Here is a 27,728-nt window from a genome sequence, read left to right on the forward strand (position 1 = left end):
ACCTCCGTATGCCGCAATCTTCTTATCGCCGGGGGAGGAGCCAACAACTCAACCGAAGTCGGCACTGGGCGTCTCGCCGACCCATTGGCACTCTCACTCGCCGGCTCCGTCAGATCGTTGGCATGTGGATCATTGGATCCGCCACCAATATGCTTAACACCAGCCCCTTTTGGGCTGCCCCTTAGGAGGCACTGCATTGGGAGGGATTGCCACTCCCAGCAACAAATCCAAAAAACAAAACTTACCCATGTCCGAGAGCAAATCCGCGTCACAACTAGGGGCAATTCCAAAGCAGTCAAAACCAAATAAGAATACACTCAATTAACCAAAGGCCACGCACTTGTCACAACTTATTCCAATGCCCAATATCCACAACCACTATACTATATTCGTGTATTAGGAAATCAAAGAGGATTCCCCAACATTTTTAGGTGCAAGACAGAGTCAGAAAATCTGTAACCGAGCGAGACGGCAAAAATCATACTGATTTACAACAAATCCAGCTTTTAAAAATAATTTTTCTTCCGTTAATTTACAAAACGTCCGATCAGGTCGACTACTCGAGTGCGACTATTAAAGGAGTGTGATGAGCTTCGTCAAGCCAAGCCTAGTGACCCCAGTTAAAAGGTTGTTCGCTGAGCATAAGCAGAACAAAGAGCTAGATCACATAAACGGTTAAGTCACCCTTGAAATTTGGAAAGAAGAAATGTAGGAACTTAGTCATTTTTCGAGACGTTATGCCGACTGATCCGAAGAAGTGCGCAAATTATTTTAATCGACAATTTGTCGAGCACCGCGAGAGAGACATGGCGAGTCCTACATCGCATTAGATATCTTCCTGACGAGGAGGAAACACAATAATGTACTATGGATGATTTTGCAAATGTCATTTGGAACGTTAAATCAACAAAAGCATTAGGCCTTGACGATAATTTACATGGTAATGCTGAAACAGAGGGATGAGCCGGGAGTTGATTATCATACGAAAGTTCTCAGCCAGTCACTAGCCTCCCACATCGTTCTCGAAGTCTGGACAATCGAGAATGTGGTCCCGCTATTGAAGATAGGCAAGGATGCCAGTAAAGGTAAATCGTACAGACCGATTTTGCTTTTATCGAACGCAGGAAAGACTCTTCAGACTTTACACCTGCAGAGCATTAGCTATCCAGTTGCCGATCAGCTAACACTACAACAGCGTTGCACGAAATCTACACACATATTAGTCGAGGACTCAACCAGAATAAGCGCTGCGATAGGACAATGCTTGTGGCGCCCAACTTATCAAAGGCCTTTGATTGTCAATCACACACTGCTTGAGGATTTCGAGCACACAACCCTACGGCCAAGTTTGAAACGTTGGATAATCAATTATGTATATGTGTGGACGCCAGTCGCACGTGGATTTCAGGAATAAGAAGTTCAAGTCCTGTAGAATGAAACAGAAAGTTCCCCATGGTGAGGTGATATCTCCGTAACTGTTTAACCTCTACCTCTCCCGTATCTTCGCTTGCTCCAGATCTTGGTGTTAGGTACATTCCCTGGTGTCATGTGTGAAAGGCTGAACTCCTATTTGACAGATAATTACCACCTTTTTCCACGCGAGGAATATGCAAATATCCGTCACTAAATCTACGGACACTCTGTTCAACGCATGGATGACAGAAGTGAGAACAGAATTGAATGTCATGGTCGACGGCAGAAGAATCACATCGACAGCATGTTCATGTCGTCGGCGCGTGCCACAGCTATTTGCCACAAGCTTAGATGTAGGAACAAGGTCTTCAAGGCCCTAGCCGGTGTATAGATAAACAAGTAAGAAAAGCGTTAAGTTCGGTCGGGCCGAACTTTTTATACCCTCCACCACAAATTTCAGCCATTTCGGTGGATTAATGTGGCCACAACCTTCAAAATACCGAAATTCGGAAGGTATGATGGCGTGGGCCTATACCTACAAATTTCTGGGGGAAAGTTTTATACGCCTAAAAAGACTAAATACCAAATTTCAGCCATCTCGGTGTGATAATGAGGCTAAAACGTTCAAAATATCGAAAATCGGGAGATATCGTCCTATGAGGGCTATATAAAAACGTGGACCTATATAAACATTTTATGGTAGAAATGTTTCTTAGCCTCTGGAAACACAAAATACAAAGTTACAACCGATTTTTTGGTAAAATGGGTCTAATACATTCAAAATATATTAAAATGACGCGTACTTTATAAAGGGCCTTATGTGGGGCTATACCAAAACGTGGACCTATATAACCCAACTTTGGTAGGAATGTTTTCTGGCCTCTGAAGACACAAAATACCAAATTACAACGAATTCTGTGGTCAAATGGGTCTAAACATTCAAAATATATTAAAATGACGCGTACTTTATATGGGGCCTTATATGGGGGCTATACCAAAACGTGGACCTATATAACCCAACTTTGGTAAGAATATTTTTTGGCCTCTGGAGACACAAAGTACCAAATTATAACCAATTCGGTGGTAAAATGAAACAAATATCTTAAAATTCCTTAAAACGACGACGCGTCACGCGTCATTTTGTATGGGGGCTATACGAAAGCGTGGACCTACATAGCCCGCTTTCAATACCAAAAGTCCTACGTAAATATAACATATTTTCCCAAAATTTCATCAACCTACGTCAATCCGTTCGGACGCTAGAGTGATTTCCACAGACGGACAGACGGACGGACATGGCTATATCGATGTAGAATTGCACGCTGATCAAGAATATATATACTTTGTGGGGTCTACAATGATTATTTCGAGTAGTTACAAACGTAGTGACAAACTTAATATACCCCCATCCTATGGTGGAGGGTATAAAAACTTGTTGATCGTTAAGCTATGGGGCGGGCGCCAGTTTGGTCAGCGAAAAGAAGTGCAACGCGATGGAAAAAATATTGAAACCTTCTCTTGATGTCTTCAGTGAACCATTTAAAGATTATGCCGGTACAGCAACACAAGGGGATGCTTACGTTGCTGTACTTGCTCGAGTGTCATCGTGAGGGCCGTCCTAATCACCATATGGTGGATGGAACCTTCCCACTCAGGCATGTTAAGAGGGATTTTCCTGATATAGAGAGGTCCAATGTTGCAAGAGAGAATTCCTAGATGTACAAGCCATAAACAACTATCGTATGAATGCGGTTCTCGGAGGACATCCCTCATCTATCGCAGCTGAGGACGTCAGCTGCCACGACAAACCAGAGTAGTACCGATGACACAGTGTAAAACATCTGTCCAGCATGCGTTACATGCCCGCATGACTGCGCCTTTTCAACTGTCCTGCCAAACCTACCCAGCTACCTCCAATTGAGCAGACAACCCTGCGGCCTAAATAGTATCCCAGTAAATCAACGTACCGACATCGTAACGAAATCGAAACAAAATTCGAATGCTACGTCCGATGTCGGATCCGAAATCGTAACCAAATCTTTAAAAAAGTTATATGAAAAGGTTGACATAATTTCGGAACGAAATATCGGAGCGTAATCGGATAGATTTCGGTCACAATTCGGAACAAAATCGGAAGAAAATCCTTGGGAAATTCGGAAGGGGAATTTTTTCTTTCGGATTTTCGTACAGATTTCTGAATGATTTCGGAATAATGTGGTATGAAAATCGGAGGTACATCCGACATTTGGTTTACTGGGATCAGACCGTATATCGAAACTAGTGAAGCAGCATTGTGTGAAGTTTTAATACCAGACAGAGACATGTGGATCGATGGAGTTCTCGCACAGATTCCCGTTGGAAGCTGCGGGTTTACGAATAGCGCTGTGCTAGAGGGGAGAACTGGACTGCGTGTCTATATTATGGAATCGGAAATGAAAATCCATGCAATTTATATGATGATATCGAGGGTAAGCTTTGTCAAATCCGTTTCGAAGATAGATGCAGAAGCATCCAAGTCTCATGAAATACAAGGGTCAGCTTCGTCAAATCAATCACTCCGACTGCCGGATCATAATACGATTCTTCAGGCGGAAATCCGAGCGATAATATAGTGTCTGAACTGGTTTGACACTCACACAAAGCCTACCACTGCAAACATCCTTACGGACAAAGCAAAGCAGCCATTAAGGCTATAACAACCAAGACAGTGACTGTTCAATCTGGTTCTGGGTCTATCTCCAGTTCCAGGAAAGCGGGTGCTTCGATGGGATGTAACCACAGATCCACCGCAGTTAGATGAGTAGGTTTGGCTGGGCAGTTGAAAAGGTGTTTTGTGAAAAGGTGTTAGGCGACTGCAATATCCCGAGCGTAGCTAAACCAAAACTACTCTAGTTTGTCGTGGCAGCTGACGCTCCTCAGCTACAATAGATGGGGGATGTATTTCGAGGACTTTATTCACACTATAATTGCTTAAGGCCTTGGCAACTGCATTCGTGTGAATACTATTTAAACCTGCTTGATACGCTTGTTGATCTAGGGGTTCTCTCCTGTATCGTTGGACCTCTCTAGAGCATGGATATCCTTCCTGATCTGCCTGTATGTGCCGGGCCTACCCACAAGATGTTGATTGGGGAGGCTCACACGGTAACATCCAAGCAGGTACTGCAACGAAAGCATCTCATTGTGTTGCTTTACTGGAAGAATCTTTGCCTCCTCATGTAAATGGTCCACTGAAGATTTGAGGAGGCAAGTTTGAATATTTTTCCAATTCGTATCACATAATCTCGGGTACCAGACCGACCTATCGCGTTGTATGTGGTCAACAAAGTTTCTTTATCTGCACCCCAAGTGCTGCCGGCTAGGGACTTGAGGACCTTGTTCCTACTTTTCAGTTTGTCGCAGATAACTGTGACGTGCGCGCACGACGTGAAAGTAGTGTCGAATATAACCCCTAAAATTTTGGGGCAGTTTTTGGTCGGAATTCTGCTACCGTCAACCACGACATTCAACTCTATTCCAAACTGCGCTGTCCATGTGGTGAACAGAGTGGCTGTTGATTTTGTGGCGGAAATCTGCATATTCCTCGAATGGAAAAAGGTGGTAAGATCGGTTAAATAGTTGTTCAGTCTCTCACAGATGTCATCAGGATAGGTACCCGAGGCCAGGATCGTGGGGGCGGAATACAGCAGAGGTAGAGGTTAAATAGTTCCGGAGATATCACCCCACCTTGGAAAACTCCCTGTTTCACTCTAAGGGGTTTAGACTGATTGTTCCTGAATTCCACGTACGACTGGCGTCCACACATATAATTGACTATCCTACGTTTCAAGCTTGGCTGGAGGGTTGTCTGCTCAATGTCCTCAAACAGCGTGGAGTGCCTGACTGTACCAAAGGCTTTTGATAAGTCAATCGCCACCATCACTGTTCTATCGCACGGCCGTCTCTGGTTGAGTCCTTGACAAATATGCTGTGCTGCTTACGGAATCCATGCTGATGTTCGGCAACTTGATAGCTATTTCTGATACTGGGGAGGACTAAGGCCTCAAGGGTCTTTGCTACGGGCGACAAAAGCGAAATCGGCCTGTACGATTCACTTTTTCGGGCATCCCTGCCGGGCGTCCGTAGTGGGACCACCCTACCCATTTTCCAGACTTCGGGAACAATGAGGGTGGATAGCGACAAGTTGAGAACTTTAGTGAGATACTCCACTCCCGGCTCATCCAGCTGCTTCAGCATTACCATGGAGTTTCCATCAGGACCCAACGCTTTGGATGATTTAGCGTTCCTGATGGCATTGTAAACTGTGGTGGTTCCTCCTCGGCAGGAAGAGATCTGATGCGACGTAATACTCTTCACTTCGCCCTGTCACTCTCGGGGTGCTCGACAAACTGTCGATTGAAATAACTTGCGCACCTCTTCGGGTCAGTCAACGTAACGTCGCCAAACGTGACTGAGGTACTATCTTCCCATCTTCCAGGGTTCGAGAGTGACTTAACCGTTGCCCACAATTCACATATACCGGCTCCAATGTTGCAACTCTTTAGATGATTTAACCACTTGGTCCGCTTATGCTCGCCGACCAGCCTGTTAACTTCCAGTGTCACCTCCCTGACACTGGGGTCATTGGGGTTGGTTCGGCGAAGCTCACCACGCTGATTTGCTAATCCCGTCGCATTTGCTGGGAAGTTTGGTCTTACTTCGGGTATTCGACCAGCAGGGATATGGCGAGCGGCTGCAGCAGTGATGATGTCTCGGAACGTCATTTCCGCTACCCGAACATCAGAAGGATTCGGCAGTTCTCTGAAGCGGTGATTGGTGAACTCTCTGAAACCCGACCAATCAGCTTTCTTATGATTGACGAATGTGCGGCGTTTAGAGGTAATGAAATCGGGTGGTCTGCTAATGGAAACAATTATGGGGAGATGGTCTGATCCAAGGGAAATGATGGGTTGCCAGGTAACGTCATTTGTCAGACCAGGTAACACGATGGTTACGTCTGGCGAGCTGTGACACTCTCCTCAAATTCTGGAGGGCGTCCTCATTGACCGTGCAAAACGTAGAGCTGCCAATCTGCTCAGCCAGCGCTGTACCTCTCTGGTCGTTTCCGAGGGCCGAATGCCACATCTCATGATGCGCATTAAAGTCCCCCAGGACCAGACGATTATGACCTTCCAAAAGCGGGCTAATGTTAGGCACGTAATCTGAGATACAGCTATTTCTCGGCGGGATGTATACGTTCAGCAACTATATCTCGGCAGTTCCACACCTGAATGCAACCCTCATACATTCCATGTACGGGTCATTAGAGACAGGCTCAAGCGAGATAGGTCTGTATTGGACAGACTGGTGCAATAGGAAAGCTAATCCCTCACCTCAACTTCTGGTGCGATCTTTCCTTAGCACATTGTAACCATCACAATGTTGTAAGCTACAGTTGTTGTTGAGCTTGGTTTCGTGCACCGCAGCGACCTAAATGTTCTTCCGACTCATGAAATCCACTATTTCCTCGATCTTACCTCGGAGTCCATTGCAATTAAATTGCAAAAAGGACGCATTCTCTGGGATTGGAACAACAACGGCTGCTGTTAAAGGCTGCGTGTGTGGTTGTTGTCGAGGGGACTGCGTGGGAGTTTCGTAGTCAGACGACGAGGGAGTTTCGTAATCCGACGACGACTCACTGGGGACTGTGTTCACGCAGCGTGCAGAAACATAGTCCCTGTCGTATTCCCTCACGTGGACAAGTCCAGAGCAACCCCTTAGATGCACCCACTACTGACATCTATTGCATCTCACCGAAGGTTGGATGTGAGTGAAGGTGCTGCTCCCAACACAGAAAAAACGAAACAAATAAAAAATGTGTACACTGAGGTGGCAGCCGCTGGCCGGAACGTTGATTTTGTGTTGTTCCGGGTCAATCCGGTACGAAAAAACCCGCTGCCGTGGGTATTTAACTTTTCTTAAATTTCACACGAGTGATTACAAAATTATTTCAACTATGCGCTTGTTTTCTAATCAGCCTGAGAATTGTATGATCAATCAAAAATCAAATCCTAATCTCTCTGTTTTATGACGTAGTTGGTTGGTTATTTAATCGCTTTCTTGTTGTTCGAAAACTGTGCTAACTGACCCATATATTAAATTCGCTTATCTTAGCTACACATATTTTATTTCCTATCAATTTTTTTTCAGTGGCCAAACAAACTTTTATTATATATTATTATTGATTACATAGAAACTAACAATCTGTTTTTTATTAAATTAAATTAACAAGATGATGATCCAAACAGCCTCAAAGGTGAATTGTGTTATCATCACAACAAGTCCCTCATTGTTATCATCGGAATATTGGAAATATTTAGAATTTTTGTTGATTTCTATTAATCAGTATACCGAGAATATTCATAGCGCCAATAACTTACCCAAAAATGTGTCGGCTTTACGTTCGCCACGTATAAACACCGTATATTCAGCATTTAAATCTTCGGGTATAATTTTCAATTTGTAAACAGTGGCTTTGCGTAGCTTTGTCAGCGGTACGAAAGCATCCAAACGATTATCATCTTCGGGTGTTGTCATAAATGGAATTTTAAATTTTACCAATTTTTTTAAGTTGATGTCTAGAAAAAATGGATTAAAAATATATAAATGAATTTATAAATTAAAAGAGAAATAATTACAGAAAAATATTTTATTAAAATAATTTTTTGTAAATAGCCAATAACAATCTGGCAATGTTAAATAAATTAAAAAAAAAAATAAATAATATAAAAGAAATTAATAAATTAAAATATAAATAATTTAAAGATATTTTATTAAAATAAATTTGAATAAATAGCCAATAACAATCTAGCAATGTTAAATAAATTAAAAAAATAAAATTAACAATATATAAATAAATTAAATAAAAGAAATTAATAAATTAAAAGAGAAATAATTTTAAAAATATTTTATTAAAAATAAATCTAAATAAATAGCAAATAAATGCTAACAATCTGGCTATACTGGCCAATTTTCTTTAAATTCGTTTGCAATCACAATAGATTGTTTATCTCTCAACAACAAACTACCCTCAATTTCATCTGTGCAACCACTCACTATCTATTGTGAATGGTTGTCGATGACCGTTTTGTTTTATCAACGACATTTGTTTACGTCGTTCGTCGTGTTGTCGTTACCGCACTACAACAAAACAATTCAACGGAATAACCCCCAGAATAATGCGAAATTCATGGCAAAAACAAAACGTCAAATAAGAATCAAATAATCAAAATAATAAACGTCGTTTTCGTTGTGGTGATATTAGACAAATTGAATTGAGTAGGCCAAAAAAAGGAAGGAATCTCTAATAAAATTCCTATAAGAATCTCATTGCCGAGTGCAAAGTGAAATGTCTTTGAACAAAAAAATCGGCGAATTTGTGTGAATGTTTAACAAAAAACGTATAAGAAATTTCTACAACGAAATAAATAGAAATGTGTTAATTATTGTAAAAACGTTGTTAATTGTTACAGCTGAATTGTTTTAATTGCTAAACAAAATACATACATACATATTAACAACTGTGAAATAAGTTTGTGTTTAGTGTTAAAAAATAATAAAAGACAATAAAAAAATTGAAAGAAAATCACTAATTCAAAAGAAAATTTTTAAATAAAAGGTAATAAAATATTGAAAACTTTTTGTAAAATATCTAAGAACGTAATTTTCTTTGCTGTGTTGTTGCTATGTTTTTTTTTTTCTGCTACATTCTATTACGAAAGGAAGATATGAGAAACATACGATTTTCTGTTGTCATAGGTTTTTTGAATGCTTAGAGTTGCCATGCGGCAATGAATTCGTTTTGGACGTTAAATGGACGTTTGGTAGAAAATGAAATATACGCTACTTGTTGATTTGTGTTATACCTGGTTTGCATTCGGAGGCTTAATTCTAGTTTAGTAAAAACTCTTCCAGCTGTACATATTGTTGGGTTTATCACGGGAATGTATAGTTTTTTTGAACCGACCCGAAAGGTGCGTGTACCAAACCCGGGTTAGACTCGGTTTGGGACAAGTCGAGTTTACGCACTACGCGAACAAAATTTTCTTAAAAAATCTAAGTTTTTCTTAAATAGCCGACCTTCTGCCGGGGTTTTAAGACTTTCTCCTATGGACAGGAGCTAATTTCGAGCACGGGAACAAAATATTTTTTAAATTGTAATTTTTTTTACTAAGTAGTCGGCCTTTAACAAGTGCATTTTCGCAACTTCAGAGTCCCATATCCTGGGAAGTATGGACTTCCGCAACAAATGTTATATACATATACTTGTGATCAGGGTAACGAGATCAACCCCTGAAAAAATTTCATCCCGATCCGAGCTTATTGGGTAAGCTCGTCTTATGCCCCCGGTTCCACTGAACCGATTGCTGCATTTGGACTTGTCCACTTTGGACTTTTTATGGGTTTTAGGGAAAAACCCGAGTCCAGATATCGGTTTTCTAGCTATATCTCCTGAACCCTTGAAAATAATCACATGGTTGGACCGCTTGCATATTTTCATATGCTTTGTACCAGTCGGTAGAGTAGAACCGGGTCCAACCCGGGTCTGGTAGCCGGGTGTGACCCCCAAGAAAATTATACATATCTAAACTAAAAAACATTCTGAACTAGAATTTTATTTTCGCCGCTTTGGTATTTTTAGCAAAAAAGAGATTTTCAGACACAAAAACATGATCCGCTGTAGAAGTTACCGCGACACAGTGGTCCCACAAATAGTCCTAACCGAGCTACCGTCTCCAAATTTTAAACGTAGGTTTATAACAAGCCAAAAAGATAGAAAACCATTTTAGTGGATGTAGGTCCATACTTGGTCCATAGGAAGGTACCGCCCGATTTGTGGTATTTTCACGATTTTGGCCAAATAAACCAACCAATTTGGATGCTATTTTGCATTTTGAGTTCTGAGTGAATAAACTACCTCCTTGCAAAACATATTCAATATAGGTCCACGTTTAGGTATAAATGTACCCTCAGATTTTCGGTATTTTGACAATTTTAGTGAAATTTTCCAACAGATTTGGCATTCTGAGTGAACCAAATACCTCCACGCAAAAAATTGTCAATATCGGTCTACATTTAGGTATAGCCACCATCTAAAAGTACCTCCCGATTTTGGAAATTTTGACGATTTTACCCACATTTTCCAACCGATTTGGCTGTAATTTTGCTTTTGGAGTTTTGAGTTAGGTGTATCTCCCGATTTTCGGAATTTTGACGATTTTACGGGCGTGGTGTAAGGGGAATAACTTAGCTGGTGGCAGATGGGGGCAGCTGGTGTTTTTTATTCGTAAAATAGAGACTTTCCCGGTGCATTCTAAAAAAAAAAATTCGAGACTCACAAATGCTCGCAACATTAGTAAAACTCAATATAAATTAATAGTAATTAAAAATAGCAGAAAAAGTCATTTATTAAGAATTTATTTTTAATGAAGTTAGAAAACGTATTATGAATTTGTTTTTTCGTAAAAATATTGCCAATGCCATCACCTATAAGTTTCATTTTGAAAATTGCACACCTCTCCATTTTTTTATAATTTTACTCATAACCTACGAATGCTTTGCGGATGTATTTTTCGTTTTTAAAATCTCACATACAAATCACACTATCTTCGACTTAACTCTGCGTATAACCGCTGTAAATTTACAAATTTACGGCTGGGTGTTACAAACATGATATGTTTAGAGAAAATTTATTTCAATCGCAATAGAATTTGTCGCCATCATTTTTTTGACTTTTGTACACGGGCGGAACCACTGTGCGCGATGACAATATGCTGGAGAAAATGTCGAAACGAACTGATAATTGTCATTAAACTGCACTTGTGCAAACAATGTTGAAATTTTATTTGGAAGCGTACGGCCGAACGCTTACAAATGCATCGAATTAAGAAAACCCTTATAAGGGACAGGAATTTATTAGTATTAACCTTTGGGAAGGTTAAAGGGTAATTTGGTATACCAAATGTTGACCTTTTTAAGTCTTTTTGAGGATTTCACAAAAAATGAATTGTAACTTTATTTCTATTAGCATTACAACAACAACTACTGTATAGATTTTTCCCAATCCTTTACATGTTTATTTTGTTATGCAATTATCGCTTAATCTTCATTTACCTTGTTTTTTTTTTAATATTGTCTTTATCATTCAGTGACTTAATTTTTGTTTACTATTGAATTGTTGGTATTCAAAATGTTACCAAATCTTTCGTTTAGAAACATCGGTAACGAGAAAGGCATTGGGCATAAATAGCGGAGAATTGTGACTCAGTTGTCATTTATAAAACCGTCAGTTAGAGAAGAAGTAAAGGAAAGCTGTGTGTTTTGTATAGTTAAGCTGTGTGCTTAGTAAAGTAAAATCTGAAAATAAAACACGACTACACGGAGTTTTGTAAACCTAATTCCGTTACAGCATGTTTGGATGAAATCCAATTGGACAGTTTGGAGTCGTTTTAGCTATGTTCGTCCATCTGGCTAGTTGGAGCGCATGATAACACTATGCAACACTGAAAATGCAAACAACTTCTAGTATGCATTTTTTGAAAGCACACATTGAGACTACAAAAACCCTAGTAGGGTTTTGTCTTGTCAGATCTAGTTCGCATTTTATGACCTCACCTAAACCAGGCTAAAACTACAGTTTTTTTTTAATTTATCGGGTCTTTATCTCAGAAACGATTAGGAATTTGGCCTCACCGTCTTTGGCAATATTATAGACCTAAACTAGTAGAACTTATATTTTGTTTGCACAAGATCACCTTAAAAATGTTGCACAGTGTAACTCTCGTACGGATCAACCGATTGGGCCCAAAAAGTGATCGAAATATTTGTAATAACAAATTTGAAATTTTTCGCTGGGTTGGCAACCTTTGGCCAAAACATATTAGGTTTCGAGTCATACTTACTGAGGTAATGGTCCAAAGGCTCTAGAAAAACCTGCCGTCTCAAACTACAATGAAACTGTGAGCATGGCATCTTACGAATTGAGTACCCAATATTGACGAAACTTTGCACATCGTAAAGGTTCTTCAAACCCAACATCAACCCACCTTCTCCAAAAAAATCTAAATTGTGGCTTGAGTGTAGTTTATTGAATGTTCGAGCATTTTTTTTACTCCATGTGGTCCTGTTTACAGCGAAATAATGTTTTTTCCTGGACAAGTCCACGGTTCGTAACACAATGACCTAAAAGCTCTTGACAATTCTACACGGAGGAAAAAAAACGGTCTCTCTAATATATTTTGCAGCAAACATATATACAGTGGATCCAAGCGAAAGTCGTACACCTAATGAAATTTATTTAATTGACTTATATCTCCGACACAAAAATGCATACGAAGAAAGATGTTTGGAAGAACAGATCAAACATTAAGCTTTTAAGCTTGAAGTCAGAGTTTTTGCAGAAAGAACAATGCTTTCCTCGACCAATACATCATTCGCCAGGTAGTAACAACTCCATAAAACAGTAAAATCGCATAGTTCAATTCGCAATGACTTAAAAAAAAAACCATAAAACAAAGATTCATATCTGCAAGATAAGCCCCACACACTCACTGATACACTGATGCGTTATGTTTTATTATTCGTGTAGTAGACAAGAAGCGATAAGTGGGGCTTTTTCGCTATATAAGGTCTGGATCCGCTCAGAACTTGTTGCATCTATAAAATTACACTCTTCTAATAAATTTTATGTCTTTGTTGGTATTGTTTTGATATTCTAAACATTGCTCTTGGAAAGCATTTATGTATAGCTTTTTTGAAAACTTTTTATCACCAAGTGACAATTTATTTATGGGGTATAAACTTGACTTTACATTGGAAAAATAAGCTTACAAATATTATAAATATTTTATATACATAGACATATATTTTTTTCTTTTTAACACACATCCGTGGTATAATGCACACATCAAAGCATTGGATTGTATTGTAGTTCTCATTTTCAATATCTGCTAATTCGAAAAAAAATTCATAAAAATAATTGTTTACGCTTCTGTCCCATTTAATCTGATTGAAGTTTCCAGCATTGACCTTATTATACAATCCCATATAGAAGTTTACATTCGGTTACGACAAAAATTGGGGTTTTGGCCAGAAAAATCGATTTCTGAACCACTGTGCGGCGTCTTTATTTTATGACTTTAAGGGTCATTATTACATGTGTTCTTTTACTATCTGATGGATTTGAAAAAAAAGGATGAACAGACCAAAGATATATTTTACGAGCGCTTAGAAGAAACATATGACCGTTGCCCTGCCCATGACATTAAAATCATTCTAGGCGATTTTAATGCCAAAATTGGAAAGGAGAATATCTTTGGCCCAACAGTCGGGAAATTCAGTCTCCACAGTGAAACATCTGACAATGGTATGAGACTGATAGACTTTGCAGCTGCAAAAAACATGGTAGTTAGCAGTACCAGATTTAATCATCTCGATATTCATAAGGGCACCTGGCTGTCTCCAGATCAGAAAACAAGAAACCAAATTGATCATGTTGTGATAGATGGAAGACATTCATCGAGCGTGTTGGATGTACGATCGTTCCGAGGCGCAAACATTGATTCGGACCACTACCTTGTTGCAGCAAAGGTACGCACCCGCTTAAACGTAGCAAACAAAGTACGAACAGACACAACACGAAAGTTAGACATCGGTAAGCTGCAATCACAACAGATAGCCACAGCATATTCCACTCAACTAGCCCAATTGCTTAATCAAAGCCCTCCTCATCCCGATAACATATCAGCGCAATGGCAAAGCATTGCCCACTCCATGCAAACAGCCGCAAAATCCATACTTGGATACCAGAGACCTCCACCAAGGAATCCATGGTATGATGAGGATTGTCGTGCTGCCACCGAAGAGAAAAATGCGGCATATAAGGCTACTTTACAATCCGTAGCAACGCGTAGCGCACGAGAGAGATACAGGGAGAAAAGGAGAGAGGAGAAACGTCTTTTCTGCAGGAAAAAGAGAGAGATGGAAAAGCGGGAGTGTGAAAAAATCGAGATGTACAGGAGCCAGAATGAAGTCCGAAAATTCTACCAAAGAGTCAAGCATCAAACTGATGGCTTTGGTACAGGCACATCCTCCTGTAGAGACCAGCAAGGTAATTTGGTAACTGATACAGATAGTGTACTCAGGATATGGAAAGAACATTTTTCAAATCTGTTGGTATCCAATAGCAGCGAAGACGACGAAGATACCACAGTCCCAATCCCAGAAGATGGTATTGAATGTATACCGCCCAGCCAAGATGAGGTAAAGACAGCAATAAATCGGCTGAAGAATAATAAGGCAGCAGGGGCCGATGGCTTACCAGCCGAGCTGTTCAAAACCGGAGGCGACACGCTGATAAGGTGTATTCATCAGCTAGTTAGCACCATCTGGCAGGAAGAACGAGTACCCGACGATTGGAACCTGAGTATCCTGTGCCCCGTCCACAAGAAGGGAGATAAGACTGTATGCTCTAACTTTAGGGGCATAAGTCTACTCCCTATTGCCTACAAGATCGTGTCAGGGATATTGTGCGAACGACTAAAGCCAATGGTCAACGAGATTATTGGACCATACCAATGCGGCTTTAGACCTGGCAAGTCCACCATTGACCAGATATTTACCCTGCGGCAAATCCTGGAGAAGACCCAAGAGATGCAGATCGACACCTACCACCTTTTTGTCGATTATAAAGCAGCCTTCGACAGTCCGCTGCGCTCAAAGGTATTCCAAGCCATGTCTGAATTTGGTATTCCCGCAAAGCTCATCCGGCTTTGTAAAATGACTTTAACTGACACGAGGTCCTCAGTTAAAATAGGAAAGAACCTCTCCGAAGAGTTTGGTACCAAAAGAGGTTTCAGACAAGGAGACAGCCTTTCGTGTGACCTCTTCAACATCCTGCTAGAAAAGGTTATACGAGAGGCAAACGTCAAAAGAAGTGGCACAATCTACACCAATAGTCACATGTTACTTGCTTATGCTGATGATATAGACATCATGGGTCGATCAGTAAAAGAAGTAACTGATACCTTTATAAAAGTCGAAGGAGAATCTGCTAAAGTGGGTCTGGCGGTAAACGGTGAGAAGACCAAGTTGATGGTGTCGACGCGCAATGCGTCCATTGAGCTCGGACCGACTGTGGAAGTTGGTTCCTTTAATATTGAGGTAGTAAAAGACTTCGTCTACCTCGGCACCTCCGTCAACACAACAAACGACATCAGTTGTGAAATAAAAAGAAGAATTGTATTGGCCAACAGATGCTACTTTGGATTAAGTAAGCAGTTTAAAAACAAAGCCACATCTCGTCAAACAAAAATAACGCTCTACAAAACACTGATACTACCCGTGCTGATGTATGGCTCCGAAGCCTGGGTACTTGCGCAAGCAGACATGGCAGTGCTTGGTGTGTTTGAGAGAAAAATTCTTCGAAAGATCTACGGACCAATCTGCGTTGACGGTGAATATCGACGTCGCATGAACCACGAGCTGTATCTGCTATACAACGACATCAATATTGTAAAACGTATCGAGATGCAGCGATTGCGTTGGCTAGGCCATATCAAAAGAATGAGCGATGATGAACCCACTAAAAAGGCGTATGAATACATGCCACATGGCGGTGCACGCAGAATTGGCAGGCCAAGGAATAGATGGCGCAAACAAGTGGATGATGAGATGACAAGGCGCGGTATTCCAGAGTACAAAGCAACAAATAGAGAGGAATGGAGATCTCTTCTTAGTTCGGCCTATAGAACAAATGTTCTGTAATGGGCCAGCTAAGTAAGTAAGTAAGTAAGGATTTGAAAATGCAAAATAAACTAATTTGGAGGAATTAAAAATATAATTTTCGCATTGAAAGTCAATGACAAGAAGCTCCTCCTTGAAATTCAATCATCACTTTTAACTTTAAGTTAACCGGAACGCTATAAATCTGTTCGGTAAATCCAAACTATAACAAAAGAAGACTTATAATAATGAGGGTTAGATGCCCGCCATTGTTTTAAAAAGGCGAATGCCTCATTGACAAATTCACATTTTTTTTGGACTTGGTTTTGTAAAACATTTACCTTGGCAACCCTGTATATATTCACTACACGGCGAGAGAGAATTAGATGATTTGTGTAGAGATTTTGTTTACGAGAAAAACAGCTGTGACCATATTGAATCATTTCATTGCTTTGATGACGAAATTATGAATTTGTTGCTAAAATGACCAAAAGTTGTCATCACTCATCTGTGTGATGAAAATTCCTGAACAATTACATATTCAATATGTATAATAAAATATACATACATACATAGGTATATAACTAAATAAGCAAAATATAATTCTTATCAAAGAGACTTCATTCAGACAGACCTCAGCTTTCTTTTTTATTTATTTACAATGGATTGTTTTCTTGTCTGGCGATAAATAAGTACATATGTTGCACAGTCTTACTTCTCTATAAAGTCATTGATGTTCGCGCCTTTACGCTACCCTAAATGTAAGATTCTCTTAAGTGTTGTTAATCTAGCAACACGACGAAGTTTGTTGTAATCTTTGAATTAATGCATCTAAGAAAACAATTGTGTTTAAAAAAATTAAAATATCTATTGAAAACTCAAGAACGCAGAATATATAGATTTCTCTTAAATACAATAGGGAGCAGCCCTGCTATAAAGAATAATTCTCTATTATCCCTATAACGTATTAATTTTTCGTCTCCATCAGCTACGTTATTAAGAAGTTTGTCTGCATTTCAATTCCGGTTGGACTTTGTCCCATAAATATGAGACTTTACATATATTGTGCATAGTGACTAAATAATAATAAAAATGACGTTATAACTTATTTCAAGAGAGCCTATTGTTTCTGTTATTTTATCCGGCTTTAATATATTTCCGAAAAATTTAATGCACATATGCGCTATGATATTTTTTCTTTCGATTTCCAACCAAGTAAACAAATAACATTTCCTCAAGTTTCAAAGTCCATTTCTGACTAATGTTATATGATAGCAATAAAATGCACAGAATCACACCAAGGTCAGTGGCATTTGCCCTTTGTGTTATTTAACATTTAGATAAGATTTGTTTTTATTTTCTTTATGTGCTATTAATAATATAATAAAAAATGAATCAATATTTTATTAACTCTATTATAAAATGCAATAAGCTGCCTTTACAGATATAAAGGAATATCGAAAATAAATGCTTAAGTGTTCCATACGCAATTTTTGAGATAGAAACCACGTTCTAAGGTATTTCCATATGCTCATTTTGAATTTTTGGTCGACTTTATTATATTTGCTTTAGTTTCCGAGATATCAACGTTTACACCCAAATGCTAAAAAATTTTCAGCTGTGAAATCAGAACTTAAATTTTTGATTTAGAATATTTAAAGTTATTGTGGTAAAGATGGGAAATTTTGTTGTCACTTTATTCCATGTGATGTACAATATTTTACATTTGTGTCATAAGTGTGGATATAAAACAATTTTTTTGAATGAAAATGAAGCAAATATATTTCCAAAAGTACAAGTTTGGTATTAACTCGAACGAATTTGAATTCGAATCGTCTTAGGCCATATAACTTCTATATTCCAATAGATATTCTTCTAAATTTTTGCAAAATTCTTCGAACAAACCCCTTGCCATATTCCAAACATTTTTCTTCATAAAGGACTCGAAATAATAAAAAACGTTAAACTAAGTTTGAAAGAAATGTTTGAAAAAGTTTTAGAGTTATCTTGCACAATAGCGATTTAAGTATGTGTCGGGAGGGGTTTGGTGCTTGGATCATTATCTCAGGAAGTATTGACTTACTCCGGAAAGGTATTGTACCGTTGAAAATGAGGCCGCTAAAACAACCAACTGAAAAAAATCTAAACGATGCGAGAAGAGCTCTTAAACTTCAATTTTTTTCGAATTTTGTGTGGGAGGTTCCCTAAAGTTGAAAACAGATACAACGTTTGATTAAAGTTTTGTGTCGTTTTGGCCGTTTTTACACTGTTGGGCATGATGCCGAAAAATTCAAATTCATTTAAAATATATGCCGACAAACAGATAAACGCTGGACTTTGGTGTCGTCGTCGCCCTGTTGTTGTTGTTTTTTTCTCGACGCCCAACGCAAAACTTTAATCAAACGTTGTATCTGCTTTCAGCTTAAGGAGTGGACCGATATAGCCCATATTCCAACCTGATACATGACTTGATAAAATAATAAGATGTGCAAAGTCTGCACTAATCAGAAACTCCCGCGAGAATTATCTTGCGGATTTGCCATTTTGGTTGGTGCCGTCAGGGTTTCTTGGAACATTAAGGCCAATATCTCAGGCAAGAAAAAAATTGTACCGTCATAAAGGGAGTCGCAAGGACAACCTACTGAAAAAAAAATTCAAGACGATCCGAGAGGAGCTCTTAAACTTCACTTTAACCGAATTTTCTGTGGGAAGTACCCGAGCTAGTGGGCCAATATACTCCATATTCGAACCCGATCTTTATCTAGAAGGAATAATACGATTTGCAAAGTTTGGACCAAATCGATTGCTCCCTTCGAGAGTTATCGTTCACACCATTCTACAGACAAATTTTGAACTTTAGTGGGGAAGGTACCCGAAGGAGTGGACTGATATGGCCCATCTTCGAACTTAAACTAAGTTTGGACAAAATATTACGAGACCTAAAACTTGGTTGAAATCGGTTGATCCGTTCGAGAGTTATCGTGCGTATCAAAGTTATTTTTCGTATCAAAGTGTATATCACCAATATTTTTGAAAATTTAACATAGCTGAAGCCGAGGTTTACCCTTTTAGAACACGCGAATTGTGATTGTATATTGATCAAATTAAATATTTTTGGATAAAATAAAATGTTTTTGGACGTGGCAAAAAATATTGGCATTAAAAGATAATTTGCGTGGAAGCTGCGGCTATATTTATGTTAAACAATTAAAAAAGTATCAGTCGGCTTTGCCGACAGAGATATACCCTGAGCCTATGTGAATTGGAACTTTCACCTACGGACATATCGAATGTATTTAGGCTCTTTTCAGAATTTTGTGGCACTTTTAGGACATTTGAACTTGCCGACAAAAATGTGGATTAGGATTAAAGTTCAAAAGTTTTGCGGAGGAGGGATGGACCAACATAGTGCTTTACGGAAGAGGATCTTATTTTGAGAGTCATACCTTTTCGATAGATATCGCGCCCACTAGCCATTTCAGTGGGTATGCCAGGTCTTGTCCACGGAAAACATAATATGGCTGTAAACAGGACCACAAAGAACATCATCGATATAAATTTCCAGGATCTCCGAACAGACCCTAAACTGCATTTGGACACAAATGTTGAACTTTTGTGTGGGAGTTAAACTAAGAAGTTAAACTAAGTATGGACAAAATATGATGAAGGCCAAATTTTGGACCAAATCGATTTATCAGTTCGAGAGTTATTGTGCTCTCCAGCTACTACATATGGTGCCACAAAGATATTTTTTACAACTTTCGGGATGTTTTCCCAAGAAGTATGGACTTGCCACTGAAAAAACTTTTACTGTTGTAATTGAGACAGCGATAGCAAGTTGCTTCAACAGAAATCAAAGTTAGTCAAGAACAGGTCTTAAAGTGAACTTATCCGAAATTTTGTGTGGGAGAAACCCGAAGGAATGGGCAAATATAGTCCATATTCAAACCTGATCTATATCCGGTAGATATATTAGGATGCGTGAAGTATGGACCAATTCGGCCACTCCCTTCAAGAGTTATCGTGCGCACAATTTGTCCTAACATTTTTGAACTTTTGTGGGGGAGGTACCTGAAGGAGTGAACCGATATGACTTATATTCGAACTTTAACTAAGTTTGGACAAAATATTATGAAGGCCAAATTTTGGATCGAATCGGCAGATCCGTTCGAGAATTATCTTGCGCTCCAACCACTACAAGCGGTGTCATAGGGGATTTTTGCAACTTTCAGGCTATTTTCTCAAGAAGTATGGACTTGCCCCTGATGAAACATATACCGTCGTATAGGAGACAGTGAATACAAGTTGTTACAACAAAAATCAAAGCGATTCGATAGCAGGCCGTAAACTGAACTTGTCCGAAATTGTGTGTGGGAGGTACCTGAAGGAGTGGACCGATTGAGTCCGTATTGGAACCTCATTCGAGTCTTGTAGAAATTTCACCATGTGAAAACTTTGGACCAAATCGGTAACTCCCTTAAAGAGTTATCGTGCGCACAAATTTTCCGACAATTTTCGAACTTTTGGGGGAGGTACCGGAAGGGGTGGACCGATATAACCCATCTTCGAACTTAAGCTAAGTTTGGATAAAATATTATGAAAGCCAAATTTAGACCGAATCGGTTGATCCGTGCGAGAGTTATCGTGCGCACCAGCCAACCAGACAGACAGACGGACATGGCTAAATCGACTCCAAATTGTCTGAAATACATATCGTCCAAACATACTTGGGGTCTAAAACCATTATATCGATGAGGCACATTTTGCCCGTATGAAAGTGTATATACCCTCGTTAGCATAAATGCTGAGGGTGTAAAAATGTGTAGAAATAGCGTGATAGAGGCATTTAACAAGAATGGAATGTTCGAAGAGTTGTGAACAACATCCCTGCGGATATTTCTTTGAAAGAACAATTAGCGAAAAATTTAACAGTTTTGGACTATGAGGATTTGTTGCCAGTTTTTCGCGGTGAAATTTTCTCCAAATATTTTCTTCATGCTCTTACACTAGCGGTCATCTGAATAGGTTTGAATTTTTTTCTTTTTATATGTTAAGGTATCTTCTGATGTGTTCGTATTGCAGATCCATACTATTTAGTTTTTGAGAGTCCTACACTATGCCAACATTCCCAAGAAAAAACTTAACGGTGTTGCCATATTTTCGGAAAATATCCCAATTATAATAAAAACTTTACAAAAAAGTGTCCAATTTTTGCGATCATCAGAATAGGTTTGAATAAAATAAAATTGAAAAATTGTACTACCCATGCAAATATTGCTCAGTTTTTTGGTTTAGTTTAGTAAAATGGAACATTCTGATAAATCCTACAACAAATTTGACCCGCTTTATTTGGAACGTGGGTTCAATTCTCAACATGGAAAAGTTACCAAGAACTTTCAGATAAAATCAAGAAATATTCAAACAAAAACGTTTTATTAACTTACCTTAAATGTCTTTTTGATTTCGTTAGATATCTTCTGAGCTTCGAAAATTGTCTGAAAGCAAATACCAAGTGTAGCCATATTATTAGGATCGATAATTTAGAAAGGTCATTGAAAATAGTTGGTATTTTAGTTCAAGTTTCATTTTTAACTATCCTTGCAGTACAAATTTATGCATTATCATGCTCACAAATCCACCATAGTTGACCACACGTATCATTAATGTTCGAAAATTGGTTTGGAAGAATGTCTCTTCGACGACAATAAAGTAGAAAATTGTTAATAAAATTTAAGTCAAAGGGGCATGATATCGCCCACTTTTATAGTGCTGTAATACCTATATAGTCAGGTCAAAAAGTTTTTTCTGTTCATAAGTCATAAAACAAACACGAATAAGTTCAAAAGAATGGACTACTGAGGTTATACAGCACTATAAAAGTCGGCGATATCATGCCCCTTTGAGTTAAATTTGAATTACAATTTTCTACTTTATTGTCGTCGATGAAACATTGTTCCAGACCAATTTTCGAACATTAATGATACGTGTGGTCAACTATGGTGGATTTGTGAGCATGATAATGCATAAATTTGTACTGCAAGGTTAGTTAAAAAATGAAACTTGAACTAAAATACCAACTATTTTCAATGACCTTTCTAAATTATCGATCCTAATAATATGGCTACACTTGGTATTTGCTTTCAGACAATTTTCGAAGCTCAGAAGATATCTAACGAAATCAAAAAGTCATTTAAGGTAAGTTTATAAAACGTTTTTGTTTGAATATTTCTTGATTTTATCTGAAAGTTCTTGGTAACTTTTCCATGTTGAGAATTGAACCCACGTTCCAAATAAAGCGGGTCAAATTTGTTGTAGGATTTATCAGAATGTTCCATTTTACTAAACTGAACCAAAAACTGAGCAATATTTGCTTGGGTAGTACAATTTTCCAATTTTTTTTTGATTCAAACCTATTCTGATGATCGCAAAAATTGGACACTTTTTTGTACAGTTTTTATTATAATTGGGATATTTTCCGAAAATATGGCAACACCGTCAAGTTTTTTCTTGGGAATGTTGGCATAGTATAGGACTCTCAAAAACTAAATAGTATGGATCTGCAATACGAACACATCAGAAGATACCTTAACATATAAAAAGAAAAAAAATTCAAACCTATTCAGATGACCGGTAGTGTATCTACATGTTTGCTTCAGAGGTATTTTTTTTAGTGTGCCATGAGTAGACTGCGGAATCCTATGCAAATGCATATATGGTTATGATGTTAGTAGAGTAAATCTGATTAGACAGAAACTCGTTTTATTACAAAATAAATCGAATTACGCCCAGAAATTTTTGCATATTTTGCATATCGTGCATATTTTGACATATTTACATATTTGCATAAAATGAGCATATGCAAAACAATATGCAAAAATATATACAAGGATTTGTGGTCGAAAAATCCTACCGAAATGGCTGAAATTTGGTATTAAGTCTCCGTTAGCGGTATGCAACTTTACAACTGAAATCTGACCGCATAGGTCCACGTCTTCATAGTCTTTTAGCCCCCATTGAATCGTACCTCCCGATATTCAGTATTTTGAAGGTTGTGGCCTCAATATCCCACCGAAATGACTGAAATTTGGCATTTTGTCTTCGTTGTGGGTATAAAACTTTCCACCTGAAATTTATCGGTGTAGGTCCACGTCTTCATATAGCCCCCATAGAACGGTACCTACATATATTCGGTATTTTAAAAGTTGTAGCCTCAATATCCCACCGAAATGACTGAAAATTGGTATTTACAGCGTGTTTTTGTAAAAAGTTTTTGCCCATTCGTTCGTCAATTTCATGAACGAAGACACAATTTGGTTTTCATAGCGATTGACGTTTGTATTCGTGTGACAAACAAATGAAAGCTTTTTATTTTCGTAATTTTTTTGGTTTTCGTAACAAAATCAGACGAACGAATACGTCAAAAATAAACGAATGGAAATGACCCATCGTTTTGAATGAAAATTAAATAATTTGAGTAATAAATGGCACAAAACACACGAAAACTGGAAGGGAATGCAATTTTATTTATTTCCATAAAACCACACGCGTATATGTACATACGTTTCTTCATATTATCACAATTATTTTTGGACAAATTTGTTTACATTTTTTTCTTATTTTTTCTTTGTCATCTGTTTATCGGGGTTGCCATCAAGTAACACATATTACGTACAGATGCCTATGCAAAATTCACAAAACAAGTATCATGGAAACCCTGAAATATAAAAGTTTTTCTGAAATAGACGAAAGCTTTTAGATAAAAACGAATGGTTCGTAAAATTTTACAAGAACCCAATTTTGAACGTATACGTTTTAGTACGAACGGTTCGTGTGACAGGCAAGCATTTTTACAAAAACACGCTGTTAGTTTTGGTTGGGGATATAAAACATTCCACCCGAAATTTGTCGGCATAGGTCCACGTCTTCATATAGCCCCCATAGAATGGTACCTCCCGATTTTCGGTATTTTGAAGGTTGTGGCCTCAATATCCCACCGAAATGACTGAAATTTGGTATTTTGTCTTCGTTGTGGGTAAAAAACTTTTCACCTAAAACTTGTCGGTTTATGTTCAGGCCTTCATATAGCCCTCATAGAACGATACCTCCCGATTTTCGGTATTTTGCATATGCAAAAATTTATGCATTTTGCATAATTTTTTGACCAAACTACTTGTAATTTCACGCTTGGGGTTCCCAGTGGTCACAAAACATCTCCAACAAAAACCGCCAACATAGGTCCGTGTTTTGGTATAGACCCTATATAACGATACCTCCCGATTTTCGGTATTTTGGCGATTTTAGCTACCATTTTTACTCGAACTACTTGTAACTTAACGTTTGATGTTCCTGGTCACAAAACATCTCCACCAAAAACCGTCAACATAGGTCCATATTTTGGTATAGCCCCCATATAACCGTACCTTCCGATTTTCGGTATTTTGAGGATTTTAGCTAAAATTTTTAATCGAACTATTTGTAATTCGACATTTGAGGTTCCCAGTGGTCACAAAACATCTCCACCGAAAACTGTCAACATAGGTCCACGTTTTGGTATAGCCCCCATATAACCGTACCTCCGATTTTCGGTATTTTGAGGATTTTAGCTACAATTTTTAATCGAACTACCTATAATTTGACGTTTGAGGTTCCCAGTGGTCACAGAATATCTCCCACGAAAACAGTCAACATAGGTCTACGTTTTGGTACAGCCCCCATATACCGGTACCTCCCGATTTTCGGTATTTTGAGAATTTTAGCTACAATTTTTACTGGAACTACCTGTAATTTGACGTTTGAGGTTCCCAGTGGTCACAGAATATCTCCAACGAAAACAGTCAACATAGGTCTATATTTTGGTATAGTCCCCATATAACCGTACATCCCGATTTTCGGTGTTTTGAGTATTTAAGCAACAATCTTTAATCGAACTATTTGTAATTCGACATTTGAGGTTCCCAGTGGTCACAAAACTTCTCCACCAGCAATTATCAACATAGGTCCACACTTTGATTTATCCCCATATAAGGTTGTCAGCCGATTGAAGATATTTCTATATACATTTTTTACCTTATTTAGTTATCAGTGGTCACAGAATATCTCCGCCTCAAATTGTGGAGAGGATAGAAAATAATAATTCCCTTTTAGTTCAGAATATTTTATGGAGGAGGGTATAAAAAATTCGGCGCGGCCGAACTTAACGCTTTTTTACTTGTTTTTAGTAGGTTGTTCTAGCGGCCTCATTTCCAACGGTACAATTTTTTCGGAGTAAGTCAATTCTGCCTGAGATAATGTACCAAAAGCTACAATACCCTGACGGCACATACTAAAACGGATATTGTGCAAGATAAATGTAATACTTTTTCAAAAATTTCTTTTAAACTTAGTTTAACGGAATTTTATATTTCGAGTCCTTTATGCAGAAGTTTGGTTACTAAAAATGTTTGGTATAGCCCCACATTACGATACCTACAGATTTTAAAACAAACTCGTGATATAAAATCAATATATTTTATATACGGCATAATTATTGTACGGAGCTCGATTATCCGTGATGGTCGGGACGGAGGCATTACGGATAATCGATTTTCTCGAATAATTTTTATTATATTTGTTAAGTTAATCCAATCCACCAAATTTTAGAAGGGCATCATCATCATCAGATTCATCTGAATTGACTTTGTCCCAGGGTTTTTGTGATACCATAAATACACAAATTGTGTAGTACGGGAGAATTTCCAGTTTTCTTTTGTTTACATTTTGTTTGCTTAATCAAATTCATTGGAAAGTCTTTTTTTACTACCGAATAATGATGTTTATATCGAAAAATAGAGAAATGGAAAAAATCAAATATTTATTTTCTATCCCGAATAATTGATGTTCTCGTATAATCGATTCATGGATAATCGAGGTTTAATTGTATTTGGTTTGGTTTTGTTGTTGTTTTTGTTCGTCAGTGGCTGAGGGTATATCTTCGTCAGCACAGCTGACTGGTACTTTCTTACTTGTTATACCATAAAACGGCGATTGCACAAGAGCTTTTTGCTACGGAACTGAAATTTTAAACCCAGTGGGTTTATTAAATCCGGTTAAGTGCAAACGGGGTATAAAACCATTTTTATGATTTCATCTACAATGACCTCGTATTAGGCCATGGTAGAAGGTAGAGCCTGGCGTGTAGCATAATCAGTAGACTATTAGAGCCTGTTTTCAATTTAAATTTTAAAATTCATTACTGTGATTTAAATGTAATTTCAGCAAAAATTATAAGTTGTCATTTCAAAAGGAGCCGCAAAAACAGCACTCTCCAATAAATTTTGGTTTAAAATCAAATCAATAAATATGAAAAAATTCAATAGAATAATCGTTTGGACAATAAAAATGATAATCAGGTGATCTTAATGGGCGACCTTGTATTTGGACCCTTTTGTCTACTTTGGCTTTATTTATTGTGAATTGATTTAAATCAAAGCCTATAAAATGTTAATCGAGCCTTTAATAATTATCTTATTATGATTTTAAATTATTATTTGTGCATTTGAAACTAGGCGTTTAATTAAATTTTATCCACTGAATAATAAAATACATACTTACGAAAGCAGCAGCAGGGTTTACATTTTTGGGTGCGGTGCATTTATTTAGCAGGTGCTATACAACAAATAAAAATACCAAGACAGGGACAAAACACAAAGGACAAACAGACACAAAACACAACAAGAAATGTTAATCTTAGAAAATATTTTTTGTTTTTTTATTTTTGTTCATTTTTCATTTGCTGTAACAATTTTACAGGAAATATATACGAAATATAACTTAAAAATTAAAATAAGGTTTTGCCAAAAATTATACAAATATTTATATATAGACGTAAATATTTATAAGTATTTTTTTGTACTAAATAAACACTAGGAATAAGTTTTTTTTTTTTTTTTTTTTTTTTTTTTAGAAAACACTGGGACAATGTTAAATAGTATATTTAGAGAGTTGTTATGGGTTAAGAGAGGGAAGTGATATTTACAAATTTTTATAACAAATATTAAAGGAAACCCTTTTCTATTGAAGCATTCTTTTAAAGGAATTAGCTTTAAGGCTGTGTCATTTTAAATTTTTTAAGGCAAAGGAAAACTTAGGGTTGAAATCCTATTTAAATTTTTTTGAAAACTTCTGCCTTGAAGATCTACGATTTTATTTGTATTTATTTATATATAAATAAAAGAAAATAAAGAAAACTGGCTCAAAACTAGAATTATTTTTTGCTCATTACCCAATGCAGATGAGACGGAAAACCCATGTGACTATTAACTTCCCTGTCAAAATAGATTATTGTGACATAACTGTAACAGAAATTCTATCAAATTCGAATCAAAATAACGTATTTTGAAATTGATAATCAGCAAGATTTCTGACCGACATGTGCTGGGCCTTGATTTTTCTAAACTTCAGCACAGTTGCGCCCAATCAGTAAAGAAGTAACTAATAGTGTTGCCAACACAAATAAACAGTGTCTTTAATAGTGGATTGACATTTAGTCAATCCAGTGGATTTTAATTGTCAATTCC

At 37.7% G+C, this 27,728-nt stretch overlaps 2 protein-coding genes across 6 annotated transcripts in view; one reads left to right on the forward strand and one right to left on the reverse strand.

Moving 5' to 3' along the window:
* The window catches only part of PAPLA1 (Phosphatidic Acid Phospholipase A1), a 287,526-nt gene that overhangs the window by 11,853 nt on the left and 247,945 nt on the right, over positions 1-27,728 (forward strand). Inside the window, exon 1 of one of the 2 annotated variants that reach the window (XM_073976652.1) lies at positions 8,433-9,070. The exons of the other annotated variant lie outside the window; for it this stretch is intronic. The gene's annotated coding sequence lies outside the window, so the exon portion shown is untranslated. Of the gene's footprint in view, positions 1-8,432; positions 9,071-27,728 lie in introns of those variants that run through there. 2 annotated transcript variants of the gene reach the window in all.
* LOC141398884 (uncharacterized) overlaps positions 1-27,728 on the reverse strand; it is a 171,316-nt gene that overhangs the window by 5,209 nt on the left and 138,379 nt on the right. For all 4 annotated transcript variants that reach the window (XM_073976655.1, XM_073976656.1, XM_073976653.1 and 1 more), the window contains one exon: positions 7,833-8,030. In XM_073976655.1, coding sequence (XP_073832756.1) covers positions 7,833-8,030 — 198 coding nt within the window. The remainder of the gene's footprint in view (positions 1-7,832; positions 8,031-27,728) is intronic.

The sequence above is a fragment of the Musca autumnalis genome, unplaced genomic scaffold, assembly GCF_047663935.1.
Source record: "Musca autumnalis isolate F117 unplaced genomic scaffold, ASM4766393v1 scaffold_3, whole genome shotgun sequence".
Lineage (NCBI taxonomy): Eukaryota > Metazoa > Arthropoda > Insecta > Diptera > Muscidae > Musca > Musca autumnalis.